Consider the following 23,496-nt stretch of genomic DNA (forward strand, 5'->3'; position numbering starts at 1 on the left):
CCAGGCTGACCTTGAATCTGTGATTCTTCTGCCTCAACCTCCACAGCAGCTGAAATTACAGGCATGCACCATTGGCTTGGCTCTTCTAGGATTGTAAAAAAGGTGTTTTTATAAATGGGGGAAAGAAAGCAGAAACAGTCTGTTTACTAAGCCTGTGCGCCATGAGAAGGAATGGACCTGGACAGCTGGTCTGTTTCCTTAGCCAAGAATTGTGTAGATACGGGAGATGTAGACTTAGGTACATGCAAGGTTGGGAGCTGATACTAACACAGTTGTGACCTCTGTGGAAAGGTCAGTAATGTAAACTTAACAAGACCATGGTCTAAGTTCCAGATCTTATAAACAAAAGCAAAAATACCCACCCAGCCTGATGTAATAGCACATGCTTATAATTCCATCCACTCAAGAGTCTGAGGCAAGTGGATTCTGTTTGAGGCCAGCTTAGGTAAGTTAATGAGACCCTATCTCAAACAAAAAGCTGGTAGAGCACTTGCCTACTAGCATGCACAAGGCCTAGGTTCAATCTCAAGTATTGGAAACAATAAAACCCCAAAGACTCGCTGGGAAGGTTGCACTTTAGTTTCTAGGCCCAAGAATTTGCAAATTAAGAAAAGTGAAAACAAGTTCCTACTTAGGTTACTTGGCAGAAAGCAAATGGAAAGCCCTTGGAGGGGCAGACCTTGCCCAAGAAGCCAAGGTAACTTGGTGGCCAGCAATAGAAAAACAGCTTGACAAATAAGGACTTATTTTCTTCATAAGAAATATGGAGGAAAGTGACTTGCAGGCAGTTGTGAAGTGTAAGGATGAGCATTCTTCACACATACCTTACATTTTTTTTAAGTTGTAGATGGACACAATATCTTTATTTTTTATTTCTACGTGTTTTAGTGATGTAGATAAAACCTAGTGCTAATCAAGCGTGCTACAACCCCAGCTTCTCCTTACATCTCTTAACCTTGTGGCCACAAGTTCTTGCTCTGTCACACCCACAAGAATCAGTAACTAGATATACATATTCTAGGAAAGCATGGCTTTCAACTTAATTGGTCAGATCTGGGTCATGTGACCTACTTAACTGCAAGAGAACTAAGAAACTATGAAAAAGGATTTGTAGGATTCTTAGGTAGGTTATTCTGACTGATCACCTGGGTTTACAGACACTGTGTATCCTAACCTGGCATGGAGGTAGATGGTGGTGAGCACAGGGAATTACTGTTTGCCACACTCGGTGTCAAAATTTTTGTCTCACTGTACATTGGTTAACCACAAGGAAACAACTCATTAGTATAATAGCAGACAAAAATAGCAAGTTTAATCCTGCCATCAATGGATGGAATGTTTCAAAATATTAAGACAAACGGATAAAAATAAGTGAGTGCTCCTGAGAAACCTGTTATTTTGATAATTCTAGCTGCTTATCTAACTGGCTATGCACAAACAGGCAGAGAAAGCCCATTACTATGTACCTATATATCCTTCTACTCATTTTTTTTTTTTTTTTTGGTACTGGGGATTGAACTCAGGGACTTGACCACTGAGCCACATCCCCAGCCCTATTTTGTATTTTATTTAGATAGGGTCCGTCTTAGTTGCTTAGTGCCTGACCCTCCCGGCTTCAGCCTCCTGAACTGCAGGTGTGCTTGGCCTATGCATCTCTTAGAATGCTCCTTTCTGCCTCTCACTTGTCATATGCATAGCCTGATTTACATGGATAAGTTTTAACAACCTCTCATGGGACAGGTGGTATTATACTTCCTGGAGCTATTTCCTTCATGCAGTACTTCCTGATTCTCAGAGTGATTTTGAACCATTTCATACTTAGAATATGACAGGCATTAAGGGGTTGACATACACTTGTGTTGAGAAACACAATGAAATCACGAATTGAAGTTTTTTTTTTCTTATGGGAATTGAATTCAGGGGCACTTTACCAATTAACTACACCCTGAGTCCTTTTTGAGATAAGGTTTCACCAAGTTGTCCAGGCTGGCCTTGAAATTGGTGATTGTCCCACTTCAGTCTTCACAGTAGCTGGGATTACAGGTGTGTGCCACTGTGCCAGGCACAATTGAGCAGTTTTCTCTCTGGCATATATGCTCATTCCTTCAACTGGCCAGTCCCACATACCATACTATACACTGAGTGATAAGTGAGACAAGACTGGACTTCAACATGTTTATGTTCTAAAATCAGGTTAAACTGAAGAAAATAACTGTAGCAGGACATATTAACAGTTTCTTTTTCTTTGGTGGTACTAGGGATTGAATTCAGGGTACATCTCAGCCCTTTTTGAGACATACTCTTGCCAAGGCTGGCTTTGAACTTGGAATGGTCCTATCTCAGCCTTCCCAGCTGGCTGGGATTACAGGTGTGCACCACTACACCTGATAATATTTGCATTGATGGTGACAAACTCTGGTGTCAGCAAAGTTAGGGCTTTCAACAGCATATAACATTTAAATCTCTGTCTTCAAACTTCATTTGCATAAAATACTACCTTATAATTAATACACATTTTAATCAGTAATACATCCATCCCAAGTATTTTTAGAAATAAAAGCTTGTCTTATTTTACTCAATATATTTGAAATAATCATACATTTAACCCTTCTTAAAAACCAGAACTACTAACTTTAGTGTAATCCCATTTATGTACAAGACAAACCCTTTATATATTCTCACTTAGCAAAGTGCATAGAAAAAAGCATGAAAGAATAAACTCAAACATTGGTAACCCCTGGGAGCATAATGTAGGGAGATCATCTTTTATTCCGTAAGTATACTTCTGAATAGTTCAAATTTCCACAATAAACATGTATTTATGCATTACATAAAATTTATTTTCAGAAGGCCTAATAGGGTCCAATTAAACCAAACTTATTCATTATGTTAATCAAAGCTTCTATTAGTTAATGAGCTATAAAAAGTCTTGTCAAATAATCTCCAATTTTTCTGTTTTGCTTGCCCCAATAATTTATTTATAGTAATCCTTCTTTCTTACATATAAGTTAATTCCAGTTCAGTGTATTAGTAAGGTTTTGATGATAAGTTTACTATGTCCCAACTTAGAAATGAATATGTTTGGTACCAAGGGATGCTTTGTATTGCTATCTCTTGCATTGATGCTGCCATTGGGGAAGTGGTTGACTTCCCTAATCCTTGACTGCTCAGCAGAAAAATCTGTAGTTTTAAAAATACATAGATTCTCAGGCACCAACTCTTAAAAATTCTGAGACTGTAGTTATAAGGGAAGCAAATATTCTTTAGAAATATTTTGCCCTAAATTTTGATCAGTGATTATATAAATGCATGTTTAAAAAATAAGAAAGTAATTATAGAATCTTACAGAATACAAAAACTGAAAAACCCAGTTTTTTTTTTTTTCCTTTGAGGGGACAGTGAAGTGATTTTTGGATAATGATGTTCAAAAGCACCAAAAAACATTAAAACAATGCGTAGGTTGGTAACAAATACCCATTTTCTGACAGTGATGTTCTGCAGCAATCTTCCTTAGGAATCACACACTGAATATACAGTGCAAAGACTGAAAACAAATAACAAATATAGTCCTGAAGTTTATTTATCAAATATCATCAGTATAGTCTTCGACTGGCTTTTAAAATAGGGCAGTTTCATTATACTGGCATACTTGGCAAACCAGATAAGTACAGAAATCCTGTCAAGATTTTTAAAATGGGGCAACACTGGTCAGTATTTGGTACACGAATATAATACACCTACTGAAAATGTTCCATTTATCATGAAAACTTGGAGGTAATTTGTAGTTTGAAATGTCTTCACTTTAGAATATTAAGCACAAAAAGGGCCTTATCATTTCAGAACAGAAAAGTTCCATTTTTTGTGCTTAGACTACAATTTACAATATACCTGGCTTTGGATGTTACATTAAAAAAAAATCATTCTTCAAGCTCCAGAGTATGTGGGGCCATAAAACCTGATTAGTTGACAAAAATCCCAGTAAATGTTTCTTTTAATAAATGGCTTATTAATATTCTCAGATTCAGTCTAATCATCCAAGAAAAAGTAGTTTCCACTCTTCTTTTGCTCTACATCCTAAAAAGAAAAGCAAAAGTCAACATCACCACTCCTTTACATTTACAAGGTATTAGTAAAACAAGTACCTGAATAAACTTCCATCTGCTTTTGGATATTTCTGGGTCCACTACTCAAAAGCAAGATTACTACCTTCTGTCCCCATTCCTATTATCAAAATACCTCCCTTCCGTTAACTCAAAGTTCCTTCATGTAAGATATAGTACATATATGGAATTCCATTCCATTTTTATCTTTTCAACTTTAAGCTCCTGGCCCAAAGATAGCATACTGAATGACACTATATATACATATGAATGAAATAACTTTCCCCAGAATGTTTGGTAGAACAGTCAGTAACATTTACCTACTCACCCATCTGCTCCCTTATTAAGTTACAACTAAGATGAATGTGAATACAGAAATGATTAATAGGTACATCGGGGTCTGAACCATAAGCATACCCCCCAAAATGACAATACCAAGTATAAATAATGATTCAGAAGAAATTCCTGTCCTCTTTTCTGCCTAATATGCCTTTCAAAACTGAGAAAACTAGCACAGGATGTGATGAAAGAGAAACATGGAAATGAGCACTGCAGGGGAGATGAAAACAGTTGAAATGCTTTCATAGTTCCTTCACTTTTTAATTTGTGTGACCAAGAAACTTGCCTTTGAAAAAATAAATACTGCATTTCACATACTAAATCAAACATAGGGTGGACAACTAATTTATGTTCTACAAAGAAAAAACATTACCAACTGATCTGACAAAGTGGTTTTCCATTGTTTAGAATTTTATACTCTAAGAGCTTGTTCAGACTTAAAATATACATTTTAGTCATGAATTGAACAACATAAAAATATGTAGAGAAGCTGCTTGAAATATTCTTGAAAATTTCTTTGTTTCAATGGTCAAGTAGTATAATCTTCCTTAAAACATTTTAATTAGCAGTTAACACAGTACAACTCGAACAGTAGGAAGAGCTGCGTCCATGCAGCAACAGTAGCTGCATCACAGCTGCTGTTTACAGGACTACGTGCCATCAGGTATTAAAATGGAAAAACATGAACCATAGAATGTATGAAATCTATGAAATATTGACTTATAAAAAGCAACAGCCTCTCCACTGTTCATACTGAGAAAGTTATGACTTAAGACAGTTTTTCCACATACCTTAATTGAATTGAGTTTATTTATTCGTGGTCTATAGTTGTTTGGATCTCTTCTGAATGTAATTTCCAGCTGAGACAAAAATTTGTTCATGCCAGCCAGAAGTGTTTGAGGACTGTGGGGGTAGGGGATAAATATTTTTGATTAAATTTTCAACCCCTAAAGATTAATTACCTTAATAATTAATTACCTTAAGGAATAAAACAAATAACTGTTCCCTTGAGTTCTATTACACATCATCTGGATAACAGTATAATTAAAACATATTATAAATCTTATATAATCACAAACAGCTTTGCCTGGACTATACTGTTTGCTTGGCAATAATACTTTGTGCAAGACAAACACAATTGTACCTGTATTTCTGATGTGGAAAAAGAAACATTTTAGAATTATTTATTTATTTAGTTTATTTTTTGCTAGGGAAGATATCTAGGGCCTTGTGCATAAAGTATGCGCTCTACCTCTGAGCTGCAATGGAAGTATTATTATTATTATTATTTAAATTTTGAGATAGGATCTCAAGTTGCTCAGGCTGGCCTTGAACTTGGAATCCTCCTGCCTCAGCTTCTCAAGTCACTGGAATTACAGGAAAGTGCCACCATGCCCAGCCCAGAAGTATGATTTTAGAAAAACAAAAGATCACTAATAAATTAGGAGACTCACAGAATCTCAAATTGACATTTTTAAAGGAGAAGAGAATTTATCAAAAAAAGTTAATTTCTGTTAGAAATCTGACAATGAAGGAAATATGTACTTCCACATTGTGATTTTCAGTAATATTCCTTTTATGCTTTATACATATTTTTTACCTGAGCTAGTTATTTTTTAATTTTTTGGTACTAGGGGTTGAACTCAGGGGCACTCAACCACTGAGCCACATCCCCAGCCCTATTTTGTATTTTATTTAGAGTCAGGGTCTCACTGAGTTGCTTAGCATCTCACTTTTGCTGAGGTTGGCTTTGAACTCATGATCCTCTTGCCTCAGCCTCCAAAATGCTGGGATTATAGGCATTCACCAATGCACCTGGCCTACTTAAGCTAGTTCTTAAATCAATCAAATCACAAAATCGATGGAACACTTTAAACATTTTGTAAACACAAAGGGAAGACCATTATGTGAATAAATGTTTTATATATTCTGAGAAATTTCCCTAACTCTTCAAAAAGGTATAATTCTGAATAACTGAAATAAAAATTTTAAAATGAAAAGAGTTCTCTGGCTGGGGATATAGCTCAGTTGATAGAATGCTTGCCTAGCATGCACAAGGCACTGGGTTCAATCCCCAGCAACACACACACACACACACACACACACACACACACACACACACCAAAAAAAGTTCTGAGAAGCTCAGTACTTTTATTTCCTGGAAGAATTAGTCAAATAGCAACTTCATTTATCCTAGAAAATGTATCTGGAACCACAGTTTATTTAATCTTTGTTGTTTTATGGGTCAAAAAATGTTTGAATACTGGCAATTTATATGGTTCAACCTAACTGATTTTAGCATTAACGACAACAGAAATTTCTCATTATATGACCTGAATGTTAAGTATCTCCATATAACAAGCACCCACAATCAAGTCAGTCAGGAAAAATGACAGGGAAAGGTGACCTCCTTCATTTTTAATTTTGCTATCAGATATTTGGGATCTATTGTTAGTTCAATCACTACCAGAGTAAGTTAGGCAAATCAGGAAATCTCTTTGGCTCCTCTTTTTCCTTTTTCTGTCATGTTAAAAAAGAAAAAAATCAGAAATTTATTTTCATGCAATTATTTACAAAACCAAACCATGTTTTGGAAATCCAAATAATAAAATAGGCAAAAGTTCAGCTGGAAAAAAAAAAGTGAGAATCCCAGATATAAGATATGCTTATATCTAGGGTCAGGGATTCCAACTACAGTCTAGGACTATTCTACATGGTCCTACCAATGTTCAATAAGAATCACCTTGGGAGTCAGAGTAAGGCACAGAATTTTTGGTAATCTCTTTCTTTTAATGTCTATAAGTTTACTAAAAATTTAAAATGTGGTAATTTTCTAATTATTAGAACTTACAGTCAGTTTTTTAATATTTTAATCTTACCTGTTTGCAACTGTGTTCTTAGATGGAATCCCATCAAAAACGATGACTCGATCTGCTAGATAGGTGGCCATGATAAAGTCATGCTCCACAACAAAGGCTGTCTTCTTTGCATGGAGTATGAAACTAAAATACAACAATTTGAAAGCCTTTTATAGCTTTATATCACAAAACATTCAAGTGTGATATTAAGCACACTTATATGCCAGTACACATAATCAAAAGTAATATGCTGTGGCAAGACATTTACCGTTTGACAACACGAGCTGCCATCAGTCTCTGCTCAGAATCCAAATATGCAGATGGTTCATCAATTAAATAGACATCAGCAGGTTTGCCCAAACAAAGGGCTAAAGCCACTCGCTGCAGTTCACCACCAGATAATGTCTGCACCTAAAAGAAGTTTAGGAAACTATGTAAAGAAATCCCAAATCTGAAATAAAATTAAAAAATTAATGAATATACTTATGTTAGCATACCTCTTGATCAATGATGTTTTCAATCTGCAGAGGCTTCATCACATCAGTCACAAATTGCGGATGAGTGTAAGCATCTCTTATCTTTTCATGTAACAACTGGCGAACACTTCCCTGTTTTCAATGGAAAAAGTTTTTAAGTGATAAAAAATCAGTATAGAATTCTTTGTTTTTCTTTTTGTGGACTGGGGATTGAACCCAGGACCTTAAGTATCCTAGGCAAGTGTTCTACCTTAGAGCTGCAGTGATATTCTGAGCCCTTCTGCAATTTTATTTTGTGACAGGTGCTGCCAAGTTGCCCAGGCTGACCTCAAACATGGGATCCTCCTGCTTCAACCTCCTAGGAGTAGCTGGGATAACAGGTGTGTGTCATCACACCAGGTAGTACAGAAATCTTCTACTTAGGAAGTTAAACTGCAGAGAAAATCTATATTGCTTGGCTACTAGGAGACAGCAATTGAATTTTTAATGATTACCCAACATTTATAGCATGTTTTGTTATATTTTTAAAAAAATATTTACTCTTTAGTTTTAGGTGGACACAATATCTTTATTTTATTTTTATGTGGTGTTGAGGATTGAACCCAGCACCCCGAGCGTGCCAGGCGAGCGCGCTACTGCGTGAGCCACATCCCCGGCCCAGATATTTTTTATTTAATAGTCATTACAACAAATAAGTAAAAAGGCAATAATAATCTAAAAATTTTAAATCAGAGATTTCAGGGAAGAAGTAATTTTAAAGTGGGAATAATTCTGAATCCAAAAGTAATCATTAAGAAATAACACAAAATGCACCATAATATTCTAGGGTTGAATCATAAGATGCTTGTGTTTACTATTTCAGGATAGGACTCAGTCTAAGAAAATTATGGAAAGTATCAATAACGCAACACTTATTGTAAATGAAATTGTTTGAAACGGATACAATATTGGCTATTAGGTACTGAAAGCAGATATAATAGTTAAAAAGTTCATCACAATATCTGAAGAAATCAAAGAACTTTAATATAAGTTTCCAAGTTTTATCCACAATGTAGTATTTACCAGTATTTCATTTCTTTATGGTGGAATAACCTTGCATTTTATGGATATACCATGCTGTGTTTATCCATTCATAAGCCATTCATCTGCATTATTTCTAATTTTTGGCTATTCTAAATAATGTTGCTACACATATGTGTATACAAGTTTTGGGTACCAACATATGTGGTACCCAGTGCTTGGATATACATCTAGGAGTTGAACCTGATAACTTTGCTGAGGAACTGCTAGATTATTTTTCATAGTGAATGCATTATTCTACACTCCCACCAACAATGTATGAGGTGCCAATTTGTTCACATCTTCTCTAATAGCTATTACTATCCAGCAGTATTACTATTACTATTGTGGATTTTAGTGATCTTAATGAATATAAAGTGGTATTTCACCAAGGTTTTCATAAGCATTTTCCTTATGATGAAGATGCTAATAGCATCTTTCCTTTTTTCTTTTTTAAAAAATTTTTTAGTTGTAGATGGACACAATATCTTTAATTATTTTGATGTGGTGCTGGGCAACTTGGCAGCACCTGTCACACACACACACACACACACACACTTTTCTTTGATAATCAAATAATCACAATATCTTTAATTAATTATTTTTATTTCAAACACAGTGCCTCACTCATGCCAGGCAAGTGTTCTACCACTGAGCCACAACCCCAGCCCAAATCTTTTCATGTTTATTAGCCACTTGTATTTGTTCTTTTTTAAACACTGACCTCTTTTGGGGAAAGGGCACTTTTTTTTTTCTTTTTAATATTTATTTTTTAGTTGTAGTTGGACACAGTACCTTTATTTTATTTACTTTTATGTAGTGCTGAAGTTGGAACAAGGACCTTGCACGTACCAGGCAAGCGGTCTACCACTGAGCCACAACCCCAGTCCTGGGAAAGGGTACTTTTCAATTGAGTTTCTAGAGTTTTAAAAATATATTCTTGGCAGGCTGGGGAATATAGCTCAGTTGGTAGAGTGCTTGCCTTGCAAGCACATGGCCCTCGGTTCAATCCCCAGCACCACAAAAAAACAAAAACAAGAAACCACAGATCACAGATTAGTTCAAATGTTTTCTTCTACCTTTTGAGTGGCCTTTCCTCTTTCTTGACAGTATCATCATGCACAAATTACATTAAGTTTTTAAAGGTGTAGGAAAAAAGATAACAAGCAGATTTAATTTTTTTTTTTTTTTTTGGTACTGGGGATTGAACCCAGGGGCACTCAACCACTGAGCCATATCCCTAGCCCTTTTTTGTATTTTATTTTGAGACAGGGTCTCACTGAGTTGCTTAGGACCTCCTGAGTTACTGAGGCTGGCTTTGAACTCGTGATCCTCCTGCCTCAGCCTCCTAAGCTGCTGGGATTACAGGTGTGCAACCCCGCCTGCACTCAGATTTAAAAATATTTTCCACTAGTAGTTGAAATGAATCAAGGACTGTAAACATACATTCTTTTACCACTTTTGTGGTGTCTAACTTGGAGAAGAATTTTAATACTGTAAAAGATTTTCTTTTTTTTTTTGGTGTTAGGGATTGAATCCAGGACTCCACATGAGCTAGGCACACGTTATCACTAAGCCATATCCCAAATCCCTTAATACAAGGATCAAACTATAAATATGTGTGTGTGCATACACACACACACACACACACACACACACACACACACACTTTTCTTTGATAATCAAACAAAAGATGAAACAACTCACAGTTGATTTGGGACTGATTTTCTGTGGCTTATAACTGACATTTAGAACTGGCACTTCTCCTGCAAAATAATATGAATACACAACACATGAAATATCACCCAGATTTTAAAGTTTAACTATGTGGAACAGACTAAAGATTATATTTACAACAGTACCTCCTTCATCAGGTTTAAGTCTTCCAGCAAGCATTCTGATAAAGGTCGTTTTACCTGTACCTGGCAATGTAACATACAAAAAATTGTTCTGAAAGATGCTTTACACTTATTGAAAGCACAATGTCATACTTGTTTTTATCTGAGAAATTTGTTTTAAAAATAATACATTAACATTTTGGAACCTGAAGGTTATACAGAAAAATACTTAAATCTTTTGTGGCTTGTATTGAGTAAAGTTTATTACGAGAAATAAAGACTTGTCCAAGTTTATAATAACCATTTTAATAAGTGGTAGGTCCATAAAGCTTGGGATAGTTTTTTAAAAAGACTAATTTAGCTAAATGATCAATTAAAATAATATAGAGCATTTTATAATAGATACCATTATTTGAAATTATTTACATAAAGCATTTAAGTTGCAACCCAATTGCGAATTTATACTGAGTAAGAATATTATATTGCAATAATCCTTACATATTTTTTTTTTCTAGTTTTGTTAGCTGTAGATTACAAGACAATGTTTATTTTTAAATCATAAAAACACCAGATATTGAGTAGTCAAATTAATCTCACAACTATACTTATGGTGACAATTTATATTGAAAATGTTAGTCATACAACTACTTACAAAAGTAGACAGAGTACTCTGAATTGAAAATAAGTTCCAAAGAGAATTGTACAAGGAAAATCTTAAATAGATTGTTTCTGAATTACCAATTTATGTTTTCCTTCCTAGTCATTTTGCAAGATGATTAAATGCCTTAATAATTTATACATAGAAAAACTGAGTAAAAGTATTTTCCAAGGATGTAGTGATACAAAATAGGAAATATTAACTTGCTTGAATAACAGATTAAACTATACAATGCCACAAAAATGTGAAGCTATACCAAGAAATTTATGGATTAAAAACTCAGCTGCCAATTCTAAAAACTGAGTCAAAGTTTTCTATGGACTAGGCAAAACAAATTTACTAGATAAGCAGAACAAACTTCTATATTAAAAAAAAAAGAAATCTTACCATTTTCCCCCAGCATCACCATGATTTCAGAATCTGTGAACTCTCCAGCTACAATTGCTAGCTCAAACTCTCCCATCTTTTTCTTCATACCCGGATATTTATACATACACATCTTTTTAACTTCTTCTTCATTTGCTGTCTCAGCCACTTTAAAAACAAGTGATGCATCTCGGAATCTCAAGTTTTCTGTTGGCACATAGCCATCCAAAAAAATGTTTATGCCTATTGTGAAGAAAAGACCAATTAAATACTAAACTTTCCTCAAATCCTAGAGTTCTTGGGAGCAATCTCCATATAGATTTTAATTTCTGTGGATTTCTGATAATATGTAGGGTACCATATAATAAAGTGACTCAAAAGTACCTATGCACACCCCCTCCACTCATGTGCACACATCAAACACATTATTTCATTATATTATTTAAGATACAAGATTATTTAAAAATTTTTTTTGCCACCAGGTTTTATGCAAAAGATGGCATACTATGTCATTTTTGCTGTATTTTAAAATCAAAGCCAAATTATAATTTTTCTCTAAAAATGTGTGACAGGTAGGTAAGAATGAAATATGTTCAGATTGGCCTAAAATAGCTTCAGAAATAACTCTTTAATAAACAATTTAAGTTATGGGTATTCAATTTTCTATGATAACACATTTTGAAGCTATAGTTTACGGCATTTTTTAAAAGATTAATTTTGTAATTTCATGACAAAAGTGAATGAGCTAACTTCATTTAATATTTGTTCTGACTCTACAAAGATAAACTCCCTTATCTAAAGAGATTTTATTTTTTTTTAAATATCAGGGATTAAACCCAGGGGTGCTTAACCTCTGAGCCACACCCATAGTTCTTTTAATTTTTTAATTTGAGACAGGGCCTCGCTAAGTTCCTAAGGCTGGCTTTAAATTTTCGATCCTCCCTAGCCACTGGGATTACAGGTGTGTGCCACCACATATAGCTACCTAAACAGATATTAATAAATGAAAGTAAACTAACATTGTACATGAGACTTCCTCTCTACTAAAACTATAAGATCCACAATGACAGACACACAGAAAGGAAAAAGTGAATTATTTGGGAAATAATGTAAGATCTTTTTTTTTCAATGTTTCTAATATTGAAGTAAAATAAGAGAAAGATAGCAGCTAAAGTTTTGTAAGGTCTTGAAATGCAGTACAAGGATGTTATTAATTTCATCTGGAATTGAGAGCCACATCAGGGGGCCTGGATCCTCAGCCTATAACACAGTATAAAATAAACTTTGCTGCTAGAACAAATGAACAGATACATTTATTTTGCCAAAATCAGCATGCTTTTCAACCTCATTTAAAAATTAGACATATAAAGAAATTAAAACCAAAAATGACAAAGAAATACCAACTGAAAAAAAAACTAAATAAGCCACTTAATTCAATCTAATCTAATCCATCAATTAAGGAAACAAAGGCTAAAAGAAATAAGTGACTTTGCTCAAAAAAGTTAAAGTCAGGCTTTACATTCCTAATATTTGTCTTGTCAGTTTAAACTAATTCAAACTATATTTATCTTCATAGTACATATAGCATTTTCAATATTTATTCATATCGTCATAAACCTGATTCTAGAATTATTATATGGTATGAAGTACTCATGTTAATTATAGAGAATAAAATATCAACAATTGGTTCTGATAACACCCCTAAAGCTGTTAAGAAAACTTATCTTAGTAGGTAAGTTATAAATTCCTTCCCCACATCTCCCCCTCTGCCCCTGTACTGAGAACTGAACCCAGGGTACTGTACCACTAAACTATATCCCATACCCTTTTATTCTGAGACAGGGTCTCGTTAAGTTGCCCAGGCTGCCTTTGAATTTGCAATCCTTCTGCCTCAGCTTCTCTTGTGTATCTGTGATTACAGGCATGTGCTGGCATGAACTACTCCTTCCCTACATCCTAATTTTTTTTTTTTTTTTTGTACTGGGGATTGAATCCAGTGGCACTAAGTTACATCCCCAGTTCTTTTATTTTAGGAGAGAGTCTAAGTTTCTGAGGCTGGCCTTGAATCTGTAATCCTCCTGTCTCAGCCTCCTGAGTTGCTGGGATTACAGGCATGCACTACCATGCCTGGCACGTTTCTTAAAAATTATAAAAGCCACCACCATCTTTTTTTTTTTTTAAAGTTTGTTTTTAGTTGTAGATGGATATAATATCTTTATTTATTTTTATGTGGTACTGAGGATCAAACCCAGTGCCTCAGAATGCAAGGTAAGCACTCTACCACTGAGCTACAACCCCAGCCTCGCCACCATCTTTTTAAAAAAAGGATATGATATGATATAAATTTATTTTTCCAAAAAGAGTTTAGATATTTCAATCCTTCTGAAGAGATAAAAGAAAAAACATCTATTACACTTCTCAACCCTAAGATACAGACTAAGTAGTTCTTTTTATGTTCTATGTTATCAGCTTTGGACAAAGAGAAGAAATACAAAGTACTATAAGTAAGCAGTGGAAAGAGAAAAAAATCAAAAGGAAAAGGTATGCAAGCTGGAGAATGCATTGCTGCTTTCAGGAGTCTTTTAGTGGTCAACAGTTTCTATTGTTTAGTTTGCACATGAGGAGACATTGGAAGACAGTCAAGAGAATCCCTCTTTCATGACTGTTCAGGGAATAAGTGAAAATATGCTTATTAAACTACCTTATTAGTTTTAGATAGCCTTAGTTCCATAAACTCATGACATAGATTACAGTTAGAATATGATGAGCAATGAATGGATTTTAAGAGTTTTATTTTTGGGATTGGCCCATCAAAAACAAATTAAGATGACAAATACTGCAGAAATAAAAATGTAGTTAAGACTTTTAATAGAGCAAAAATAGTAAAATTGCATTTTTATCCACTCCCAACAGAAAATTCTCTATAAAAGAAATACTTTTTCTATAACATTGATGTATATCTTTTATACATTGTTCTCCTCAGTGATTAAATTCTAAGAGATCAGTTTTGCATAAATAGTAAAGCAATAAAAAAACTAGTCAATATCAACAATACATTTTCTAAGCATCAGAGTGGAAAGGAATACAGCATATGTGAAAACATTTTTTTCAAGTTACCTTCTCTTACACTAAAAGGCATAGTGACAACACCATAAGCACTTGGTACACCATATAAACAGCAGATGAAGTCAGAGAGATAGTCTAATACACTTAGGTCATGCTCCACCACAATGATATATCTGAAAATCAAAACAGACTTTTATTTTAAAATTTAACATAACACATAATTAGATAACTTCTATTTCTTTTTACTATAGCAGCAAATTGTAGAAAACCAGATATATTTTAAACTACTTAAATGTAAAGAATATATGAAGCAAAGCCATAAAATATTTCTTACATAGGCTATCAATGTCTATATTTAAAAATGTTTCCCTAAATTAAAAGGAAAACAACTAATATGAAAAGTTCACAGATATGATGAAATAAATATATTTTGGTAATAAGAAACACATACTAATAAACTCTACAAAGTAAAAGCAATTACAATGATACAGATGCAGTCTAAGTTATTTGAATATTATGCTATTCTATTTAAGTATTAAGCCCTATGATTAACTGTTCTGCCTCATGCTAGCTGTAGCAGAAGATACAGAGAGAAAGATAGAACAAACCCCTTTGCCCCAAAACTTTGAATTTTTATGAAGACAAGAATGGATTAAAAAAATGGATATGAAACAATAACAACAATAAAAAAAGATATGCTGGACAAATAATAAATCCCAATGAAGGTCAGAAAGGAAATAGTTTCCAGTATATTAAGGGACTTTATGAATGAGATATGATATGACATGAAACTAAGATTTGACTGAGGTGATAAAAAAACATTGTTATTAGGTAAAAAATAGTTTGCTTTTATGTATTCCTATTCCAAGACAGTTCAAGATGTTTAAAAATGTTCTGAAGACATCTCAAATGCCAACTTAATGCATCAACCTGCAAAAAAAAATTCTCCATTTTTGTATTAACCCAACAAGTCTCAAGTTTTCAATTCTGCAAACATAATATTCAAATATTATTTCAATGTTACCACAAGTGATATCTTTGTTGTTGAATTTAATTTTTACAGGTATTTCACCTCTTGTATAATGGGACAAAATGGGCTAATGAAATCATTATCCTACCAACAACAGAAAAATAACTGTTTATTCCTATTAAAACACTGTATAAATTGTGAAGTCTGTGAATTCTTTTCCAAAGTGCTGTGTAATAATTTTGTTCTTTTCCTTCTCTTCTTAAATTCTAGTTTAGGCTCCCATTACATTTCTTTCGCTATTACTGTATTTTCAACAAATCACACTTTCTTCAGATCCCCTGATGTGGCTCTCAATTCCACATGAAATGAAATTTCCTTAAACTCTTTCAAGATCCTCCAAAACTTTAGCTTTCTTTACTTCATTTATATATAGAAAAAACTGAAACGTAGTTCTTTTTTGCTGAATAATTCATTTCTTCATTTTGTGTGTCAAAAGGCTGTTTTTTTCCTTAGTCTCCTGCCAAAATCTTCCACCTGCTGAAATTCTACTTGATCCTTTTAAGTTCCATCTCAATTCCTACCCACTGTAGGGAAACTCTTCCTAATAGATGAACTGTTTTCTCCACTCCTGAGGTCCTATTATAAGTATCTGAATATATATTTGTCAAACCTCCTGCCTCCCCCTCTTTCAAATGGAGCTTATGCAGACAAAAGTCCAAAATACGACTTCAGTCTGTCACTGTTTTTTTCTGCAATCCATCCTTTCTTTATTCCTTGCTATTTTTCGAAGGATATGATCTCCAAAATCTTTCTATAGCATTCAAGACTAAATATATGTTATGACATGCAGGAGAATTTCAGTATAAAAATACGCATCTTATGGCTCATTAACTATCACTACATATAGATTATTTTAACTCTATAAATGAGATCAGTATATTTGTGAAAATGTCTCAATCAAGTTTTTCCATTGTTAGTCTAATTTTTCTTAACATATTATTCCTATTATAATTAAAGGTTACTGCCCTGTCCCTCACTGAAAAAATATCTTACATATTATTACTTTCCTTACTAATTTTTTCCCTGAGGTCCATCCATACCTATTACTTACTTCATCTATTTTTCCTATACAGAATAGCTCTTAATCTTTTAATGTTAAATTTATTCCTTACAAATGAGTTTAATCACCTCATGTCTTACCCAGGGGCCTCTACCACTGAGGTATACCCCCAACCCTTTCTATTTTTTGATACAAGGTTGCTAAGTTGAGGTGACTGACCTCTAACTTTTGATCCTTCTACCTCAATCTACTGAGTCTCTAGGTTAACAAGCATGTGCTACTGTATCCAGCTTAAGTTATCCTTTATATAATAGTTAAGAAGTTACTTTATATCTGGCCAAGAAAGACTTTTTACTTTTTATCATGGATATTCATAATTTCACTCATGTATCTAGGTGAATTATTTATCTTCTATAGGACTTTTCTTTAAATTTAGGAACCTGAGATTTTTATTAATTCTGAAAAATTATCAGCCATGATCCCTTCATGCCTTTATCTTTCAGATTCCATTTTGTTTTTATGTATTTTTTTTTATTTTTCAGATTCTTAAGATACAGCAATTACTCTTATTTCATTCTCCATGTTTCTAAACCTCCTTTCCATATTTCAATTTCTTTCTCTCTCTGTAGTATGCCACAAAAACTCAACTTTTAAGGTTTCTAATGCTCTTTTCTACTAGCCCTAATTTACCTGTCTAGGGTTTTTTTTTTATTTTTTATTTTTTTGGTACTGGGGATTGAACCCAGGGGTGCTTAACCATCAAGCCACATCCCAAGCCTTTTTTATGTTTTGAGAGAGGGTCTCACTAAGTTGCTGAGGCTGACTTTGAACTGTGATCCTCCTGTCTCAGCCTCCCCATCTGCTGGGATTACAAGGTTGTGCATCACTGTGCCTGGGTGTTTAGGGAATTTTTAATGGCACTAACTTTTAACTTCTAAATTTGCTTAGGATTTTGAACACTTATTGCTTTTTTATAGCATCATGTTCGAAGGGTTTTTGATCCTTTTAAATATTTTACATTATTTAATAATTACTTCAGCATTTCTATCATTATATTTTCTAACTATATTTGTAAATAGTTTTCTCTTGTAATTTATAACCCTAGATCTGAGCTCATGCTTGATAGTCTTTACATGTAAAAATGATGTGCAATCAGATTTGAGGGCATATCCCTCCAGAGCAGTTTTTTATTTACTACTACAGGTCTAAAAATCCCAAGAGCCTTTTTTTAATATTACTTTCTCACCCTGAAGGGTTTATAGATACTACTGGTTACACATACATTGAATTCCATAGCCAGGTAAACCACTGGCTCATAAACAGAGATTTGAAAGGGAGCTGTCCCTAAATTTTCAATGTGTTTACTTGACATTTCCATATGCTTATAATTTGTTTCCAAATTGCCTGTTTGCTAAGGGGTTCTTTCAGAGTCCTGACATATTATGTGTAATGATCCAATGCAAGGTGTTGCTTCTTTCCCACAGTGGATGTTAAAACCTAAGGCCTATTAGGGATGTCAGCAACATCTGGAAAGCCATCCCCTCATCTCTCCACTTTGTAATTCTCAAAATTCTTTTTATTTTTCCTTGCAAGATAAACCATGTATTTCAAAGGACATTTATTAAAAGTTATTAAGGAGAGAGGTATCATGGTATAAAAAAATGCCATACAGAAAACAAACACTCTCCCTACCCCGTGTTTTGATTACAGCTTTCTCACACACTAAATCAGTAATCTAGGACACATAACTAGCTTTTCTGATCTTAAACTCCTTCAACTGAAAAATGAGAAGTACCTAAATAATCTTAGCAAGAATACCATAAGCAAATGAAATAATGGCTTTAAAAACTAACAAAGCACCTTATAAATACATGGGGGTATGATTACTTAACAGGTGATTAAGAACTCTTTTTTGCTCAGCAAGATTTTAAACACTGATATTCAGAATTACTCTAGTGATTCTTATGTCTTATATTAGTGTATGAGAGACTTCTATTTGAGAATCTAGCAAAAGCTAAAGATCTACTTCCTAAAATGGAATATATTTATGTGAAAAATTGCATTTAATTTCAGAGAATTCATAGGTTTCCTAGAAACAGAGATACATGAATATATGAATCTTGCTCTAAGAACTTTTGTTCTAGATAGAGAAAAGTAAATTTTAGTGGTAGCTCTAAATAACCAAGATTAAGAATCTATACATGTAGATGGATAATGCAGTTAATTTTTAGAAATCTTGTTAAACTCCCCAAATAAAACAAGAGAGGAATATTCCAGACCTATACTTACCTATCTGGATTTATTAAAGATCGGATAGTAATAGCAGCCTTTAAACGCTGCTTGACATCTAGGTAACTAGAAGGCTCATCAAACATGAAACTATGGGGGGGGAAAAAAAAGGAAATAATTTCAAAAGACAAACATGGCATCAATCCACCTTGCATGTTATTTTAAAGCAGTACTAATGGCTTCTAACGTAACTACAAGCAAAATCTCATTCATACCAATAAAGAGCATGTACCCATAACAGTAAAAATTTCTGTATTCTTATCAGAAACAGAAGAAAAAAATCGATTATGAAAAGCAGGACTGTATACCACATTTGGGGAAAGCCTCCTAGATTAGACCAACTTATAAACTGGTTCTACCCTCAAGAAAAAAATATCCCGATATATGGCCTGTAATAGTTTGGAGAGCTTTTCTCTTACTTAGCTGAAGTATAAATGCATTAAAGCCAATAGTTTTTTGGAGGACACTGCACAGAATTCACAGAATACTTTGTGGAGAAGAGCCAGCCTGTATTAGATACCAGAGTGAAAACATGAAAAAGATGGGATCAGTAAACAGCTGGGAGAAGAGCGACACTAGAAGCTAAGAAGGAAATTTGCCTTTTTCACTCTCTTTTTCTCCCTCATTTAGCATGCCACCCTGACATATTACAGTGGTCTAAAAAGACCTTTTTTTAACTTGAGGTATTTAAAAAAGCTTGTTGGGCTGGTTGGATAACTTAAGTCTTAAAACTTGGAATGTATAAATCATAAACTACTTATCAGGGAATAACAGGGAAAATTGGTAGTGGATGCATAACTGCTTCAACATCTTACTTCAGAAGTATAGCTTTAGATGCCATTAATTCCTCTCAAAACCACTGCTGTATTAGCAGTATTACAAATTAGAGCAAAAATAAGGATTAAGATATTTATAAAATTGTAAAGAAACCTACATATCAGCTTTCTGTATGCAAACGACAGCACAAGCAAATCTCTGCAACTCTCCTCCTGAAAGATCTTCAACATTTCGTTCTTTTAGGTGGGTTAAATCTACAAAGAACATGGAGGCATTGTGTTCAATTTATCAATTTCATTTTACCTCTCTGGACAAAATGTATATTGCATGTTATGACTCTGAGTTTGTACGACATTTCAGTTGAAAATTATAAAACATTAATATGTATGACAATTACTAAAGATTTTCCCATTTATTCCAATAATCAATATAAAGATGTACACCTCTATGAATTTAAAACACATTAACAAAATAAACTCTTACCGAGTTGTTGACATACAATTGCCTGTGTCTTTGTTTCATCCTTTCGGTCCAAAATAGACCCGACTGTCCCCTGTCATAAGATACCAGAAATAGTTACCATTATTTTCCTTCAATATTAAAATGAGTTACAAAATAAAATGAGTTTACTTTGATGTAGCTTTTGTATCTCCTTAATAACTATAATATATAAATTCTTCCTGAAAAGCAACTGACCTTTGCAGCCTTGGGAATCTGGTCTACATACTGAGGTTTGATAATGGCCTTTAGGTCATCTTCTAGAATTTTGGTAAAGTAATTTTGTAATTCAGATCCCCGGAAATATGTCAGTATCTCCTGCCAGTCAGGAGGATCCTAGAAATATACATATCAAATTTAAGTTAACAATGCAATTTCAAAGAAGATGAATGTTATACAAAATTGAACATATACTGAAATCGAATACTTCAGGACTCTAACTTTAAATTTGAAGGTAGATTTAATTTTAAATCAAGGCATACCAACTCACAACATTTTAGGAACTCTCAGTTGAGGAAACCAAGAACTCTCAGTTAAGTAGAACTATCAGGTTTTAATTCAAAAGGAATAAAAAAACTTCATCCACAGTTTCTCAGCATTAAATCTACAAAAAAATCTTAAAAACAACATGGAAAAAAAAAATCACACATAAATTTCTCCCTTCAAAATCTTAAAAAACATCCAAAGATAGTAATTTTTATAAAATACCTACATCATATTTTCCAAGGTTTGGCTTTTGCTTTCCTGCTAAAATTTTTAAAGCAGTCGACTTTCCAATACCATTAGTTCCAACTAATCCCAAAACTTCACCTGGGCGAGGAATAGGCAACCTGATGTAATATACAAAAAAAAAAAAAAAAAAAAAAAAAAGCCACAGAATAACCTTCAGACTTAGGTAGCAACAGCTATATAACATCACAACAATGTATTTTAATGCACTTGCACTCCACACACATCCATTAGTAAGCTAAGAAATATGTATCTATGCAGATATTATTGGCTATTAGGAATAAAACAGCAAAGATTAATTTAATCTGTTAATTGTTAGAAATGCATCTGTGACCAATATTACTCTGAATTTTTCTTATTCAATGTCCATTCTAAAGTAAATTTCTTCTTTACATATAAGGCTCAGTTTTAATGTATAGCAAAATGCTTCAGTACAAAATTACATACCAGGTGCAACCTCACACTATCATTTTTATTTTTTTCTGGCCTGCCAATTACTTACAAGGAGAGAAGTGCCACATCAACCAGAAAAATTCCACTTCATTCTCCCTGCTGCAGTTGGCCCCTTAAAGCTGGCAGGTTGAGAAATATCTTTTTATTAATAAAGCCTAGATTTCTAGATTCAAAATATTAATGTTCAGCAGACAGAAACCTCAAAGAACTATAGACCTTGTAATTTAATATGTCTAAGTTCAGAGTGATTTCCTCTGTAGATAGATTAATAGATTAAAAATAAAACTAAGGGCAAGTTCCCTTAGAAGTTATTTTGGGGATAAAGTTATTATGAACAACAGTCATTCTCAACCTGGTTGTATATCAGAATTACCTAGGACTTCGTCAGTCCCTACATCAATAGATAATAATGTAGTTTAACTAGGTGGAAACCTGGGCATTAGCAGTTGTTTCAAAGTCCCAGGATTTAATTCTAATATTAACCAGAATGAACCATTGACATACATATACACACATGTATCTACATATATACAAAATACAATTTTGTACAATGCTATAATATTCTCTTCCCCTTTGATGGATGGTCAATATCAGTTTTCCCCCTAATTTTGTTATTTCTCTAAAAATTCTAAATGTTATTTTATTCTTAAATTGACTGAGTTAAAGAAGAATGCTAACATGAAATATACCTGTGAAGTTTGAAAGCATTGGCACAATATCGATGTGTTGTTTCTTTTTCCAAGTTGCTTGGTAAGTTGACAATTGATAAGGCGCCAAAGGGGCATTTCTGGTTAAAAAAAAATTAATTTTATATCAATTTGTAGAAAAATACATGACTAAATGGATTATTTTTATAAGCAGTCTTCCAAAGATGGGAATTTTACAAGAATGTGAATTTATTTTTTCATTTCCTTTTCTTATTTGCTTAAAAATTAAGTTGTGCTTGGCTCAGTGGTGCATGCCTGGAATCCCAGCTACTCAGGAGGCTGAGGCAAGAGGATGTCAAATTCAAAGCCTGCCTCAGCAACTCAGCAAGGCCCTAAGCAACTTAGTAAGAGCTTGTTTCAAAATAAAAAATAAAAAAGGCTGGGGGTGTTCAGGGTTAAGCAACCCTAGGTTCAATCCTTAGTGCATGTGTGCATACACACATACACAAGGTGGTAAGGTGGCCAGAAAAATTTCACAGAATAGAGGCACATACCCCCCCGCAAAAGCATTTGTTTTCTAATAAAGTAACCACCATCTCTAGATAAATCTTTTAATTCTTTTTTCTACCAGTGGAGTAACTTTTATTTATAAAATGTCTAAATGCATATAAAATGCTTAAAGGTTGCAAATGATTTAAACTTCTCTAATGTTACAAGGAAAGATACCACTATTGTTTATAAGGTGAATTATTAGTATCTTATTGTTCAGAAGTATATATTATCTTTCTACCCCCAGACAGATTCATTTCATTAGTATGTTTTTAGCCACTCAAATGCCATTTCCAAAATTTTGAAATCTCATTTTCTTAAAGCAGAAAATGAAACAAAACAAAAAACAATAGAACAGACGATACTATATTGTTCAAAATAGACTCCCAGCACCTTGGGCACAGGCACATATCTTTAATAAAAAGACTAGTAAATATATGCTAAGGGGAATGTTTCCTGCAAAACAAGAGAAAATGTTTACAGGTATCTAGGAAAGTTTTCTGGATACTTAACTGAGGCTTCAGAAACCAAAGTAAAATATACCTATGATTTATTTGAACAATTTATAGGGTGGTATCCACACTCTGGTGAAGTTTCTTTTTGTATTACCTATAAATAAAAATATCTAAATTAAGACTTTATACACTGACTCCTACCTTACTTTTATGAACTAAATATGGAAATTCACTATTCAGAATCAAAAGTTTAATTAAATTATTCAATGCAACAAACACTAGTTGAGCTTTTAAAAAATTACACAACTG

At 33.6% G+C, this 23,496-nt stretch overlaps 1 protein-coding gene across 3 annotated transcripts in view; it reads right to left on the reverse strand.

Annotated features, from left to right (window-relative positions):
• Positions 1 to 1,946: 1,946 nt before the first annotated feature.
• ABCE1 (ATP binding cassette subfamily E member 1) overlaps positions 1,947 to 23,496 on the reverse strand; it is a 29,860-nt gene continuing 8,310 nt past the window's right edge. For 2 of the 3 annotated variants that reach the window (XM_081304002.1, XM_081304004.1), the window contains 15 exons: positions 22,226 to 22,323; positions 21,067 to 21,184; positions 20,553 to 20,690; positions 20,340 to 20,409; positions 20,014 to 20,110; positions 19,080 to 19,169; positions 14,812 to 14,933; positions 11,716 to 11,937; positions 10,695 to 10,754; positions 10,540 to 10,598; positions 7,795 to 7,905; positions 7,566 to 7,708; positions 7,319 to 7,441; positions 5,231 to 5,342; positions 1,947 to 4,074 (listed from right to left, as the gene is read on the reverse strand). In XM_081304002.1, the coding sequence (XP_081160128.1) occupies positions 4,027 to 4,074; positions 5,231 to 5,342; positions 7,319 to 7,441; positions 7,566 to 7,708; positions 7,795 to 7,905; positions 10,540 to 10,598; positions 10,695 to 10,754; positions 11,716 to 11,937; positions 14,812 to 14,933; positions 19,080 to 19,169; positions 20,014 to 20,110; positions 20,340 to 20,409; positions 20,553 to 20,690; positions 21,067 to 21,184; positions 22,226 to 22,323 (1,611 nt within the window). In that variant the 3' untranslated portion in view covers positions 1,947 to 4,026. The remainder of the gene's footprint in view (positions 4,075 to 5,230; positions 5,343 to 7,318; positions 7,442 to 7,565; positions 7,709 to 7,794; positions 7,906 to 10,539; positions 10,599 to 10,694; positions 10,755 to 11,715; positions 11,938 to 14,811; positions 14,934 to 19,079; positions 19,170 to 20,013; positions 20,111 to 20,339; positions 20,410 to 20,552; positions 20,691 to 21,066; positions 21,185 to 22,225; positions 22,324 to 23,496) is intronic. The other variant, XM_081304003.1, reaches the window with a different exon arrangement.

The sequence above is a fragment of the Spermophilus citellus genome, assembly GCF_964194105.1.
Source record: "Spermophilus citellus genome assembly, chromosome: 8".
NCBI classification, from domain to species: domain Eukaryota; kingdom Metazoa; phylum Chordata; class Mammalia; order Rodentia; family Sciuridae; genus Spermophilus; species Spermophilus citellus.